This window comes from Neophocaena asiaeorientalis, unplaced genomic scaffold (genome assembly GCF_003031525.2).
Source record: "Neophocaena asiaeorientalis asiaeorientalis breed wild unplaced genomic scaffold, Neophocaena_asiaeorientalis_V1.1 scaffold811, whole genome shotgun sequence".
Lineage (NCBI taxonomy): Eukaryota > Metazoa > Chordata > Mammalia > Artiodactyla > Phocoenidae > Neophocaena > Neophocaena asiaeorientalis.
In genome coordinates this window covers 45,621-61,422 of record NW_020175494.1, presented here as the reverse complement: position 1 = coordinate 61,422, position 15,802 = coordinate 45,621, and the positions used below count along the sequence as shown (strand labels likewise).

The following is a 15,802-nucleotide window of genomic DNA, read 5'->3' as shown; positions in this document are numbered from 1 at the left end:
ATATATATATATAATGTAAGTATATTTGTTGAATGAATAAACAGTGATGCAGAGCTGTGGCCGAGGGCCACGAAGAGGCTGTGTGAAGACTATCTAACTGCAGATTTTTAGGCCAAGAGCCCTTGGTTTTTTTGCTCTTAATTGATTCAGCACTTCACTCTTGGAACATTGGCCTTCTTCCCCAGACATTGTTTATAGCTTGGGGAAACGGTCTCCATCAGTACAAACACCAGCTGTGATTTGCATCTTCTCTTTGGCCTCTTAGATGCCATTTGAGAAACTGTGTTCTAGCCATTCTTGAACATTCAGCTGGGAAATGATTTCTCCTGCAGATTGTGTGGAGAGTGGCTCTCACACGCCTTCCTGCGTGCAGCCCTCCGCCGCCAGCTCCCTTTGCACCGCCCCTGCTGTCAGCTCCCTGCCAAGAGATGACCCAAGCACTAGTACTGTAGCCACTGAGGAAACCGGAAGTGAGTCAGAGTTTCTCTTCCTTCCTGATTATCTGATTCTATCCAACTGCGAGACGGGAAGACTGCACCACGCCAGGTACGCCTCCAGCCGTTTAGCTGTAGCATCTTCTAGTGGGTGTATGTGCACTCCCCTCTCTTCCTGCTGCCATCAGGGCAGGGACAGATCCCTATCAACCACTACCGAGGCTGAAGCTTGTGGCACACCAAGCAGAATGACTCATGCATTTCAGCACTGTGGCTTTCCTTTCCAACCTTGCATTTTCAGACGTACCTTACACTTAGAGGATGAAAAAAATCAACGAGCCATTTTTTTCCCCCTGCATCAAGGGGTTGGTGTCACCGAGTGTTGTAGAGGCGACATTAGAGGCATGGGTGGGTGGGTGCCAAGGATGTAGCAGTATCAACTACCGCCGCCGGGGACTTGCTGCCTGTCAGTCAAATGTATGTGCTTTTCTTCCCTCAGTCTCCCCACCAGATGTGACAGCTGGTCAAACTCGGAGCGCTCACTGGAACAGGTGTCCTTCGACGACGTTTTTGTGGACGGCCTGCAGCCACTGCCCTCCGGGAGCCTGGCCTGCCCCTCACGCCCTGGGAACAGTTCTCAAGAGGCCCCTTCCACGAGGCCCCCGGCTGCCCTGATCTGCACGAGACATGTCAATGGCCCGTCCAGGGACCACTTTTCTTTACCAGTGCTGGAAAGTTCCTTAAACTCCACCGTCCAGGTAGATCAAAACCAAGCTTCCTTGCCCTATGGGGTAAAAGAACTAGATGTTATGTCCAACACGCCACCTCCCCGCCCCCCTAAGCCAAGCCATCTCTCTGAACGGCGCCACGAGGAGCAGCTCCTGTGCGGTGGGCCCAGTAGCATCAAGAAGCCAGAAGGCACTGTGGTACCGAGAAGAATCTCTCTCTCTGGTTTAGATAACATGAGAACCTGGAAAGGTAAGTGTCAGATGCTAAGCTTCGTTACCGAGAGAAGCCTGGCTTCTCTTTCCTCCTTGTGTCCACATGGGGACGTTGTCCAGCATCCTTTGCTCAGGCCAGTCCAGTGTCCCGGCAGGGTCAGGCTCTGGGTGGAAGCGCACACCCCAAGCAGCAGCCCTCACTCCCAGGCTCCCCACCCGCCCCACCGGGAGAGGTATACGTGGGTCCCTGTAGATGCTGAAAGAAGTCAGATCCCTGGTCCCCTAGTCATGCCCTTGCCCACACGAGACCACGCTCCTGGTGTTTGTTTGGAGCCACTCCGGGATCCACTTGGTACAGAAGGCGGTGTCTTTTGCCAAAGCTGGGCCCAGTTCCATCCGTTTCCTTTCACATGCAGACTGAGCACTGAGGTGGGAAACCATACCTCTTGTCTCTATTTTTCAACAATCCAATCCGCTTCATCCATCATCCCACCTGACATGTTCTTTCCAAATTCTACCTGGCTGAAGTGATGTGACTTTTTGCCAAGCTATCACCACCAAGGTAATGCTAACCTAGCCCTATCGGCTTGGTCCCTGTTTGGCCTTTTTCTGGAACTCTGTTGCTTCTCACAGGGCTGCCTTGCATGCACACACTCTCTCTCTCCCTCCCTCTCTCTCCCTCTCTCCCCTCTCCTCTTCTCTATCTCCATCCAAACATTGGATTCTTTCACACGAAGGTAAACAAAGGCTAAAACTCATTGAAATGGAGGTTTTGACCATGAAACAAAGACCAAAACAACAGTGCTGGATGGAAGCCAAATGGCGCTGATAAGGCAGAGGGGACACGTCCCATGGATTGTTGTGCCTTCCACATGGAGCTCCCCCAGGAACCGATGTCTGTACGTGGCGGCAGAGTGGGGTCAGGTTCGTTATCATCCTCGTGGGGCTCCAGTGACCTGGCAGCCTTGATTGTCCCCGAGGCTCTCCAGCCCCCCTCTGCCATCGGTGAAGTGCCCGTGGCGGGGTGTCTGCATCTCAGCTCTGCTGTCTCCCATCGGGGCCCCTGCTCCAGCCTGCACCACTGCCACTCTCTTTTTTTGGGGGGGAGGGGCTACTAAATTATTTTATTGGAAGGAATAGTAGAAATGAAAGAACTTAAGTGGGTGTTTTGGTACAACTTACAGAAAAGGTAAAGGTAACCACGACATTCATGCCCCGCCTTGGCGACCAGGGAAGTCACCCGCCGAGGCTGGCTCATTGTCACCGTGTTCCAAGGTGTGCTTGTCAAAGAGACACAAGCTGGTGTCGTGGCCACCCAATTTGTTGATGGATCTCACCTCTTATTCAGGTGATGAGTCTCAGTGAAATGACGCAAGCGGGGGGTCGTGTTGTCAGTCGTCACTTTTTTCCAAGTGCAACACATTCTGTTGCATTCAGCTGCTTGCTCTCCAAGTCGTCATGGTGTAATTTCTTGATTTCATGACGATTTTGGGATTCAGCCACCTTGCTGGTTCTGCCCAAACAGTGTCGAACAGGAAGAATTTCTGGAAACGATTAAACAATACAGAAATACATACTATCTCTTCTTTTTAAAGCATAAATGAAATCTGAATATATTTACTGTAATACAACTCGTTATCCTGAGGTCACACCACCACCATTCTTGCCTGCCTCTAATCTGTTTTCCACACGCAGTCAAGTGGTCTCTTAAAAAATGTAAATCAGATAGTCAGTTCCTTGCTAAAATCCAATCTAGGGCTTCCCTGGTGGCGCAGTGGTTGAGAGTCCGCCTGCTGGTGCAGGGGGCGCGGGTTCATGCCCCGGTCCGGGAGGATCCCGCGTGCCGCGGAGCGGCTGGGCCCGTGGGCCATGGCTGCTGGGCCTGCGCGTCTGGAGCCTGTGCTCCGCAATGGGAGAGGCCACAACGGTGAGAGGCCCGTGTACCGCAAAAAAAAAAAAAAAAAACAAAAACAACAACAAAAAAACCAATCTAACGACTTCTCTTTGCACTTGGGATAAAATCTAAATTTCTTAGCATAGCATGCAAGGCCCACTGGGATCTATCATGTCTACATCCCTTATCCTTCTTTTATTTTTCTTCCAGTTTTATTGAGATGTAATTGATGTACAGCACTGTATGAGTTTAAGGAATACAGAATGATCTGACTTATATACATCGTGAAATGATGACCACAGTAAGTTTTGTGAGCATCTATCATCTCATGTAGATACAACATTAAACAAATAGAAAAAAAAATTTCCTTCTGATGAGAACTCTTAGGAGTTACTCTTTTTGTGGTACGCGGACCCCTCACTGTTGTGGCCTCTCCCGTTGCGGAGCACAGGCTCCGGACGCACAGGCTCAGTAGTTGTGGCTCACGGGCCCAGCCGCTCCGCGGCATGTGGGATCTTCCCGGACCGGGGCACGAACCCGTGTCCCCTGCATCGGCAGGTGGACTCCCAACCACTGCGCCACCAGGGAAGCCCAGGAGTTGCTCTTGTTAACAGCTTTCATGTATGACATGCAGCACTGTTATTTATATTTATCTTGTCCTGCATTCCATCCCTAGTATTTATTTATCTTAGAACTGGAGGTTTGTACTTTTTGACCACCTTCAGACCTTCATCCAATTCCCCCTCCCCCAATACCATACTCTCAACTAGGAGTGAAAGCGCAGAGTCCTAACCACTGAACCACCAGGGAATTCCCCTTCTTATTTTATTTCTGTCTGTAATTTATATGGTTTTTAGTGAAGTCTTGCATATCTCATTAATGTATTCCCATGCATTTGTTATTTTTATGTGATTGCGAATGGTATTTTACTTTAAATAATTTCTTTGCTGTTGCATGCAAATAAATAAGCTTTATATTTTGTATCTACCTTTTCTAAACTATATATTTATTTGCATTTTCTTTGTATACAAACATATCACATGCAAATACTAATAACTTTGTTTTTTCTTTTATAACATATCTTTCATTTTCTTTTTCTTACGTCAGTGCTTGGGCTAGGAAGGCCAGGACATCTTTGAATAGTAGTATTAATTACAGGGATCCTTGCCTTATTCCCAATCTCACATGGAAAGCTTCCAGTGTCTCACCATTCTAATGTGGTTTGCAGCAGACTTTTGTAGACACCATTCATTAGATTAAGGACATTCTCTGATATTCCTACTTTGCCAAATGTTATTTTTAAAAATCATGAAAGGGTATTGAATTTATTGAAACACTTTATGATCATGTGATTTTTTTTCCTTTATCCTGTTAACGTGAAGAACTTCACTGGCCAATTATTTTTTGCAGTATAGTTGGTTAACAATATTATATTAGTTTCAGGTGTCTAGCATTGTGATTCAGTATTTTTACAGATTATACTCCATTAAAAGTTATTACAGGGAATTCCCTGGCATCCCAGTGGTTAGAACTCAGTGCTGTCACTGCCGGGGCCCGGGTTCAGTCCCCGGTTGGGGAACTGAGATCCTGCAATCTGTGCAGCATGGCCAAAAAAAAAAAGTTATTCCAAAGTAATGGCTATAATTCCCTGTGCTGTACAATATATCCTTGTTGCTTATCTATTTTATGCATAGTAGTTTGTACCTCTTAATCCCCTACCTTATCTTGCCCCTCCCCCTTTCCCTCTCCCCACTGGTAAACACTAGTTTGTTCTCTATATCTATGAGTCTGCTTCCGTTTGGCTATAATACATTTATTTGTTTTGAGTCTGCTTCCGCTTTGCTATAATACATTATTTGTTTTATTTTTTAGATTCCACATACAAATGATATCATACAGTATTTGTCTTTCTCTGTCTGACTTACTTATTTCACTAAGCATAAGAGCCATCCACATTACTGCAAATGGTAGAATTTCATTCATTTTTATGGCTGAGTAATATTCCATTGTATATATGTACCACATTTTCTTTATCCATTCCTCTGTTGATGGACACTTAGGTTGCTTCCATGTCTTGGCTATTTTAAATACTGCTGCTATGAACATTGGGGTGTATGTGTCTTTTCGAATTAGAGTTTTCATTTTTTCCTGATATTTGCCCAGCAGTGGGATTGCTGGATCATATGGTAGCTCTAGTTTTAGTTTTCTGAGGAACCTTCATGCTATTTTCCATAGTGACTACACCAATTTACATTTCCACCAACAGTGTACAAGGGTTCCCTTCTATCCACATCCTCACCAGCCTTTGTTATTTGTTGCCTTTTTTTTTTTTGCTGTACGCGGGCCTCTCACTGCTGTGGCCTCTCCCGTTGCGGAGCACAGGCTCTGGACGCACAGGCTCAGCGGCCATGGCTCACGGGCCCAGCCGCTGCGCGGCATGTGGGATCTTCCCAGACCGGGGCACAAACCCATGTCCCCTGCATCGGCAGGCGGACTCTCAACCACTGCACCATCAGGGAAGCCCTTGTTGCCTTTTGATGATAGCCATTCTGACAGGTATGACGTGATACCTCATTGTGGTTTTGATTTGCATTTCTCTAATAATTAGAAATTTGGAGCATCTTTTCATGTGCCTGTTGGCTATCTGTATGTTTTCTTTGGAAAAATGTCTATTCCCTTCTTTTGCCCATTCTTAAATCAGGTTGTTTGTTTTTTTGACATTGAGTTTTATGAGCTGTTTATATATTTTGAATATTAAACCCTTGTTGGTCATATCATGTGCAAATATTTTCTCTCATTCTGCAGGTTGCTTTTTGTTTTGTTGGTGGTTTCCTTTGCTGTGCAAAAGCTTTTTAAGTTTAATTAGGTCCTGTTTGTTTATTTTGCCTTTATTTCTTTTCCTTAGAAGTTAGATCCAAAAAATATTGCTATGATTTATGGCAAAGAGTGTTCTATGTTCTCTTCTAGGAGTTTTATGGTTTCAGGTCTTGCAGTTAGGTCTTTAATCCATTTTGAGTTTATTTTTGTATATGGTGTGAGGAAATGTTCTAATCTCACTGTTTTACATGTAGCTGTCCAGCTTTCCCAGCACCACTTATTGAAGAGACTGTCTTTTCTCCACTGTATATTCTTGCCTCCTTTGTTGTAGATTAATTGACCATAGGTGTGTGGGTTTATTTCTGAGCTCTCTATTCTGTTGCATTGATCTATGTGTCTGTTTTTGTGGCAGTATCATTCTGTTTTGATTAATGTAGCTTTGTAGTATTGTGTTAAGTCTGGGAGGGTTATGCCTCCTGCTTTGTTCTTTTCCCTCCGATTGCTTTGGCATTTCAGGGTCTTTCATAGTTTCATTCAGGGTCAAGATCCGTATGAATTTGGGGATTATTTGTTCCAGTTCTGTGAAAAATATGGGTATTTTAATAGGGATTGCATTAAATCTGTAGATTGCTTTGGGTCGTATGGACACTTTAACAATATTAATTTTTCCAATCCAAGAGCGCAAGATGTCTTTTCATTAGTTTGTATCACCTTCAGTTTCCCTCATCAGTGTTGCATAGCTTTCAGAGTATAGGTCTTTCACCTCCTTGGTTAAGTTTATTCTTTTTGATGCGATTTTAAACAGGACCATTTTCTTGCTTTCTCTTTCTGATAGTTCATTATTAGTGTATAGAAATATGACAGATTTCTGTATATTAATCTTGTATGCTGCAACTTTGCTGAATTCATTTATCAGTTCTAATAGATTTTGTGGAGACTTTAGGGTTTTCTATATAAAGTATCATGTCATCAGCAAATACTGACTGTTTTACTTTCCAATTTGGTTGCTTTTTATTTCTATTTCTCGTCTGACTGCTGTGGCTAGGACTTCCAATACTATGTTAAATAGAAGTGGCAAGAGTGGGCATCCTTGTCTTGTTCCTGAATTTAGAGGAAAGGTTTTCAGCTTTTCACTGTTAAGTATACTGTTAGCTGTGGGTTTGTCATAAATTCCCTTTACTGTGTTGAGATACGTTCCCTCTATACCCACCTTGAAGAGAGTTTTTATCATGAATGGATGTTGAATTTTATCAAATGATTTTTCTGCATCTATTGAGATGATCATGTGATTTTTATCCTTCCTTTTGTTAATGTGGTGTATCACATTGATTGATTTGTGAAAATTGAACCATCCTTGTGTTTCTGGAATAAATCCAACTTGATTCTTTGATGGTATATGATCCTTTTTATATATTGTTGGATTTAGTTTGCTAATATTTATTAAGGATTTTTGCATCTATATTCATCAAAGATATTGACCTGTAATTTTCTTTTTCTGTAGTGTCTTTGTTTGGTTTTGGTATCAAGGTAATGGTGGCCTTGTAGAATGAACTGGGGAGTGTTCCGTCCTCTTCAATTATTTGGAATAGTTTGAGAAGGATAAGTATTAGTTCTTCTTTATATGTTTGTTAGAATTCCCCTGTGAAGCCATTTGGCCTTGGGGTTTTATTTTCTGGGAGTTTTTTTTTTTTAATACAAATTCATTTTCACTACTAGTGATTGGTCTGTTCAAATTGTGTGTTTCTTCTTGTTTCAGTCTTGGCAGGTTGTATATTTCTAGAAATTTGTCCATTTCTTCTAGGTTTTCCAATTCTTTGGCATGTAACTATTTGTACTATTCTTTTATGATTTTTTTAATCTCTGTGGTATCAGTTGTTATTTCTCTTGTTTCATTTATTTTGTTAATTTGGGCCCTCTCTCTTTACTTCTTGGTGAGCCTGGCTAAAGGTTTATGAATTTTGTTTATCTTTTCAAAAAAGCAGCTTTTGGTTTCATTGATCTTTTCTATTGTTTTTTTAATCTCTATTTTATTTAGTTCCTCTCTGATCTTTATTATTTCCTTTCTTCTGCTGACTTTGGCCTTTGTTTGTTCTTCTTTTTCTAATTCTTTTAGGTGGTAGGTTAGGTTGTTTATTTGAGATGTTTCTTGTTTCTTGAGGAAGGCCTGTATTGCTGTAAACTTCCCTCTTAGAACTGCTTTTGCTGCATTCCATAGGTTTTGGAGTATTGTGTTCCCATTTTAACCTGTCTCGAGTTATTTTCTGATTTCCTCTTTGACTTCTTCATTGACCCATTGATCCTTATTAGCATACTGGTTAGTCTCCACACATTTGTGCTTTTCCTATTTTTCTTTCTATAATTGATTTCTAGTTTCATACTGTTGTTGGAAAAATACTTGATATAATTTCTATCCTCTTAAATGTGTTGAGACTTGTTCTGTGGCCTAGCATGTGATTTATCCTGGAGAACATTCCATGTGCACTTGAAAAAAAATGTGTATTCTGCTGTTTTGGGATTGAATGTCCTGTAGATATCTATTAAGTCCAACCAGTCTATTGTGTCATTTAAGACCACTGTTGCCTTACTGAGTTTCTGTCTGGATGATCTGTCCATTGATGTCAGTGGGATGTAAAAATCCCCTACTATTATTGTGTTACTGTCAATTTCTTCCTTTATGTCTGTTAGTATTTGCTTTATATATTTAGGGGCTCCTGTATTGGGTGCATATTTGTTAATGAGTGTAATATCCTCTTTTTTATCGATCCCTTTATCATTATATAGTGTCCTTCTTTGTCTTTTGTTATAGCTTTTGTTTTAAAGTCTGTTTTGTCTGATAGAAGTATTGCTACTCACACTTTTTCTGTTATTTCTGTTGGCATGAAATATTTTTTTCCACCCCTTCACATTCAGTCTTTGTGTGTCTTTAGCCCTGAAGTGAGTCTCTTGTAGGTAGCATATTGAAGAATCTTGTTTTTAATCTGATCAGCCCACCTATGTCTTTTGATTGGAGCATTTAGCCCATTGACATTTAAAGTAATTATTGATAGATATGTATTTATTTCCATTTTATTGCTTGTTTTCTTGTTGTTTTTGTAGGTCTTCTCTGTTCATTTCTTCTTCTTTTTGTGTCTTCCCTTGTGGTTTGGTGATTTTCTTTAGTGTTATGTTTGTGTTCCTTTCTTTTTAGTCTTTGTGTATCTATTGTAGGTTTTTCATTTGTGGTTATCATTGGGTTCATATATGTTGACTGCAGCCATGGCTCACAGGCCCAGCCGCTCCGTGGCATGTGGGATCTTCCCGGACCGGGGTATGAACCCGTGTCCCCTGCATCGGCAGGCGGACTCTCAACCACTGCGCCACCAGGGAAGCCCTATCTACTTGTTTTAAACTGATAGTCATTTAAGTTCAAACAAATTCTAGAAGATCTACATTTTTTACTCCCTTCCCCCACATTTTGCGTTTTTGATGTCATATTTTACATCTTCATGTCTATACCTTAACTCTTTATTGTAGTTATAGTTGATTTTATAATTTTTTGTATTGTAATATTTGTACTGGCTTATTTAAGTGGTTGATCCTCAGTCATTACTATATATTTGCCTTTCCTAGTGGGATTTCCCTTTTCCTATAGATTTTTCCTTCTTTTCTGCTTAGAGAAGACCTTTTAACATTTCTTTTAAGGTAGGTTTAGTATTGATGAACTCTTTTAGTTTTTGCTTGTCTGAGAAGCTCTTTATCTCTCCTTCGATTCTGAATGATGATCTTGCTGGGTAGATTATCCTAGGTTGCAGGTTTTTCCCTTTTAGGACTTTGAATCAATCACTCCACTCTCTTCTGGCCTGCAAAGTTTCTGCAGAGAAATCAGCTGATAGCCTTATGGGGATTTCCTTGTAAATGACTATTTTTCTCTTGCTGCTTTTAGAATTCTCTCTTTATCTTTAACTTTTGCCATTTTAATTATGATGTGTCTTGGTGTGAGTCTTTGGGTTCATTTTGTTTGGAACCCCTTGTGCCTCCTGTACCTGGATATCTGTTTCCTTCTTTAGGTTTGGGAAGTTTTCAGCCATATGTTCTGCAAATACATTTTCAATGCTTTTCTCTCTCTTTTCTCCTGGAACCCCAATGAAATGAATTGTTGGAATGCTTTTGATAGTACCTAGAGGAATGGAGTTTTTTATATGCTTTGATCCAAATCAAATTAGATCCCTTTGGCAAAGAAGCTTCTGGTCTTCACGACTTGCCTTGCCCTGGTAGAACTACTTCTGAGTGAGCTGGTGAGGGGTATGGGAGCACCCCAAGCTAAAATGCCACAGATTCTCAGTGTTCTTACCAGATGTCCAGTGGTTGTTTTTTTTTTCCAATAAATCCTTCCCAATATAATATACAACAATTTTGTTGTATGCTTTTGGTAAATTTTCAGAGTCCCCAAATAGTTGTGCTTGACTTTTTAAAAATAGTTTTGTACACTTGTATCATTGTTTTTTGGAGAATGGCTTTTCTGAGCTCCTCATTCAGCCATTCCAGTAATACCACCTTCCTCTGTTTGCTAATATTTTTTGCAGGGTGAAGTAGAAAAGAATAGCTTTATTGCTTTGCCAGGCAAAGGGGGCCGCAGCAGGCGAATACCCTTAAAACTGTGTGTCCCAACTTGGAGAGGGTAGTGAGAAGTTTTACAGTAATGGTTCAAAGAGGGTGTGACGTTTGCTAATATTTTATTTAGGATTTTTGCATTGTTAATCATAAGTGATATTAGTCTGTACTTTTCTGATATATTTTATGTTTATCAGGTTTAGCTACCAAAGTTATACTTGCTTCATAAAAAGAATTAGAAATATTCCTTGATTTTCTAAACTCTTGACCAAATTTGTGAAGCACTGGGACTGTCTGGTCTTTGAAGTTTTGGTAAAATTGTCTGTTGAAACCATCTGATCTTCATAACTTTGTCTATTTTAGTCTTTGGAAATTTTTTGTGTCAATTTTGCTGTGGTGTATGTTTTTGAAAATTATCCATTTCATCTAGATTTTAAAATTTATTTGTGTAAAGGCATGCAGAATTGTCTCTTTTTAAAAAAGTTTCCTCTGTTTCAATGATGATTTTTTCCTTGTCAATTCTTATTTTGCATATTTGTGCCCTCCTCTTTTATTGATTAGATTGGCTAGTCGGTTGCCTTTAGGTTATATTTTTTCCCCAGGAAACCAAGATTTTGATTTTTAAAAATTAATTCCAGGGCTTCCCTGGGGGCTAAAAAAAAAAAAAAAAAAAAAAAAAAAAAAAAATTAATTCCACTATTTCTCTGTACTCTATTATTTTTTGCTTTTATCTTTATTTTATAATTTCTTTTCATTTTCTCTATTGTTCTTTTTTAGCTTTGAACTGGTTATTTAATTCATCTGTTTCATTCTGTCATTTTTATTGATATAATGTTTTAATAGATTTTACATTCTGGGTAGAATTGACCATTTATTTATTCCAGGTACTTGATGGGCCCTTTCAATATTAGATTCAAGTGTTACTTTATTTGTAGACCTTTTCTTGGATTATGATTTCAATATTTTATAAAATTAATTTTTATTGGAGAATAGTTATTTACAATGTTGTGTTAGTTTCTACTGTACAGCAAAATGAATCAGCCGTATACATATACATATGCCCCCTCCCTTTTGGACTCCCTTCCCGTTCACGTCACCACAGTGCATTGAGTAGGTTACCCTGTGCTATATGGTAGGTTCTCATTAGTTATCTATTTTACACATAACATCAATAGTGTATATATGTCAATCCCAATCTCCCAGTTCATCCCACACCCCCCTTCCCCCTTGGTGTCTATACGTTTCTTCTCTACATGTGTGTCTGTATTTCTGCTTTGCAAATAGGATAATATATACCATTTTTCTAGTTTCCACATATATGGGTTAATATGTGATATTTGTTTTTCTCTTTCTGACTTACTTCACTCTGTGTATGACACTGTCTAGGTCCATCCATGTCTCTACAAATGGCCCAATTTCATTCCTTTTTATGGCTAATATTCCATTGTATATATGTACCACATCTTCTTTATCCATTCCTCTGTCGATGGGCATGTAGGTTGCTTCCATGTCCTGGCTATTGTAACTAGTGCTGCAATGAACATTGGGGTGTATGTATCTTTTTGAGTTGTTTTTCTCTGTGTATGCGCCCAGGTGTGGGATTGCTGAGTCACAGCTCTATTTTTAGTTTTTTAAGTAACATTCATACTGTTTTCCATAGTGGCTGTATCAATTTACACTCCCACCAACTGTGCATAAGGGTTCCCTTTTCTCCACACCCTCTCCAGCATTTGTTATTTGTAGACTTTTTAATGATGGCCATTCTGACCGGTGTGAGGTGATAACTCATTGTAGTTTTGATTTGCATTTCTCTAATAATTAGTGATGTTGAGCATCTTTTCATGTTTGTTGGCCATCTGTATGTCTTATTTGGAGAAATGTCTATTTAGGTCTTCCACCCATTTTTTTGATTGTTTTTTATTTTTGCTACTGAGCTGCATGAGCTGCTTGTAAATTTTTGAGATTAATCCTTTGTCAGTTGCTTCGTTTGCAAATATTTTCTCCCATTCTGAGGGTTGTCTTTTGATCTTGTTTATGGTTGCCTTTGCTGTGCAAAAGCTTTGAAGTTTCATTAGGTTCCATTTGTTTGTTTTTATTTCCATTTCTCTAGGAGGTGGGTCAGAAAGAATCTTGCTGCGATTTATGTCAGAGAGTGTTCTACCTAAGTTTTCCTCTGAGAGTTTGATAGTGTCTGGTCTTAATTCCATCAATCTCCATCACATCATTCTGAGCTGGGAGTTATTCTCTTGCTTTAAGATGATGTTGACTCTTCAGTTTATTTCTCAGAGGCAGCCTGGCTTTTCCACATGTCCAAGTTCTAGGCAGACACTTTGCTCTGGTGCCCACGTGCTGAGGGCCCTTTTTGGCAGTGTTCCCCGCCACCAGCCGCTGTCTCCTCCCATGGGCTCTCGCAGTTCAGGGCCCCTGCCTTTCCTCCTCCTCCACTTGCTCTCTCTCAGCATGAGCCAGTGCTCATCTTCCTACGCTTTGAATATTGAGAGTCTCTAGGATTTTATATTTAACCTTTTCTCAACATCTACAGCCTAGATCATGTCCCCTCCTCTGAGGTTTTGACTGCCATCTCTGAGCAGGTCTCATTTGCATCTAGGCCCATATATCTTGCTACCTTCTGGACATCTCCTATTTCAGTTCAACAGCTATTCTAAATGTTTACGTCACACTGTTTATGTCACATCCGTCTCACAAATGTCTGATCCTGGATTCATCCAGCTCTCCTCTCTCTCCGGATCTGTACCTGAGGCGCTGACTCTTGCTTCAGAAATTCATGGTCACCGATTCACGCTGCTGCTCATCACAAGGACTATTTCACGCCTGCTGCCCTCTCCTCAGACCTCCAGCTCTGTCTCTACCATCTCTAAGTGCAGAAAATTCATGTAACAAATGCAACGAGCATTTGTTAATTACTGGCTCTGACTCTCCCCAGTTCACAGAGAGAACTGAAGCCATCATACAGCAACCTCTTCAAAATCTGGTCCGCTTTCCATCTGTGGGGGGAAGGTGTTCTGACTGCCCAGCTAGACTCAATAGCAAGTCTCTCTCCCTCCCTGGAGCTGCACACAGGGCCCTGAGGTGCATAGGTACTTGGAGCCTAGTGTCAATTGATGTTGTCTGCATTTTTCACCACACTGCTTGTTTCTTGCAGGTGATGTAGAAGGCCAATCTTTAAGACACCGAGATAAGCGGCTAAGTTTAAATTTGGTAAGTTTGGTACTTGAGTTTCTTTAAGCCTCAATTTTTACCAGAAAAATAGCCTGACCTATTTATGTTCCCATGATGTCTTTTAAGACAGCACTGTGAATCTCTGAGGACCCCTCCAGTCTCCCATTAAGGCTTAAACTTGTCGGGAGCTACTGGACTTTGTGTGCTCTGAGGACCCTGCCAGTTCTAATGGTCCAGATGCTTCCCCAAACTTGGGGTACCTGCTGAAGTCATCACATGATACTTAAAGCATTTGCATAAATTCATTAACCTCTGTCTTCTAGCATGAGATCTAGGCGAGTCATCACCTACCTCACACGATAAATCCAGAGGCAGAGCTTGAGTTAGAGGCTTGTCTGACTTTCCTAAGGAAGTTCAAAGTTATTCTTGGAAAATCTGCAACTGGAATGCCATGTGCAGCCGAGGCTGCCCACTGGAAGCAGTTTCCATGGCTATTCTGTGCTTTCCCTTGCAGCCGTGCAGGTTCTTCCCAATGTCCCCTCCAGCTTCCGCCAGCACTGAGGACAGCTACGTGCTCATGAGCCCCCAGGCCGCCGCCTCTGCTCTCGGACCCCACTGCAGCCCTGACGACTACATCCCAATGAGCTCAGGAAGCATCTCCAGCCCATTGCCCAAGCTCCCGGCGGACCTGGAGCCTCCCCCCGTGAATAGAGATCTCAAGCCTCAGAGGAAACGTAAGTTACTTCCCCAGGCCTGCTGTGTGGGACTGGGGAGCAAGGTCTGGTGGCTGTGTGGCAAAGCTTCCCTCCTGACCATCTCTGGGAAGGGGACACTAGAGAAACCAGCCCAGAGGCCTGGGAAGCACAAGGGCAGGGAGAAATGGCTGGGATTGAGTGGGGAGGATCCTAAGGATGAACTTGGAGCCAAGTTCACTCCAGAGGACTCATCTTTGGCTGCTTCCCTAACAAAGGCGTCCACCTTGTGTAAGGCAGCCAAGAATGGCCTTTGACACTGATTCCTGATACACACCTGGTCGCATGCCACATCACTCAGTGCCCTGCTAGCGCCCGGCAGAAGAGGTGTGTGGGGCGGGGGCACGTAGAGGTGAGTGGCCGGAACAGGCAGGGAGGAGGGCGAAGAGGGAACGAGCAAAAGCAGGTCAGGGTAACTTGCCAACTTCCTTTTTCGCTCGTCGTCACCTGCCCAGTAGGGCTGGGCGATTCCAAGGAAATACCTGGTACCGTGACCGCGACCCCTGACACTCCATTGGCTCCATCGCCGGCTCTGCTGCTTCAGGTGGCCCCGCCCAGAGCTGGAACTAAGTCGTCTGCTTATGCCCGGTCCTCTCCAGGCTCCCCCTCTTCAATTCGAGTCAAATCACATTTCTGGGAGAGGCACAGATGAGCGAGCAAGCAGGGAGAAAGATATGTCCAAACCACCTGGAAGAAAAAGTAGAGTTATTCAATAGGTACTAAATAGGAGAACAGACCCTGTCTCGTGAGCTTTAGAGGAAGTAGCCATTCAGGCTGGCCAGAAACCATTTCACAGGGACCTGTAACTTTGAGGTAGATACTGTTGTTTCGCTCAGTGACTTTTCTGTAGCAACGCTGTGCAACAGAACTTTCTGTAACGAGGAAAATGTGGCTGTTGAACAAGTGAAACGTGGCCAGTGCAACTGAGGAACTGAAGTTTTAAATTTTATTTAATTTTAATGCATTTAAATTTCAATAGCCACATGAGGCTAGTGGCTACCACGTTGGATGTTAGAGCTCTAAAAGACCTAGTGATGGAGGCGCAGAGATTTTGGTTGGACGTGTGGTTGTGGATTAATTGGGACGCCTGGGCCAGGAGGGGCTGGTTCTTAAACGTGTGGCTCCGGGGTTGGACCCTGCGGCCCAAGCAGGAGAGGCAGGGGGTGAAGCCAGGAGGCGGCTGGTCAGTGAAGC

At 42.2% G+C, this 15,802-nt stretch overlaps 1 protein-coding gene across 1 annotated transcript in view; it reads left to right on the top strand.

Moving 5' to 3' along the window:
• The window catches only part of GAB3 (GRB2 associated binding protein 3), a 70,831-nt gene that overhangs the window by 30,159 nt on the left and 24,870 nt on the right, over positions 1-15,802 (top strand). The window contains exons 4-7 of the mRNA XM_024768926.1: positions 333-546; positions 934-1,412; positions 13,840-13,895; positions 14,371-14,590. Of these exons, the coding sequence (XP_024624694.1) occupies positions 333-546; positions 934-1,412; positions 13,840-13,895; positions 14,371-14,590 (969 nt within the window). The remainder of the gene's footprint in view (positions 1-332; positions 547-933; positions 1,413-13,839; positions 13,896-14,370; positions 14,591-15,802) is intronic.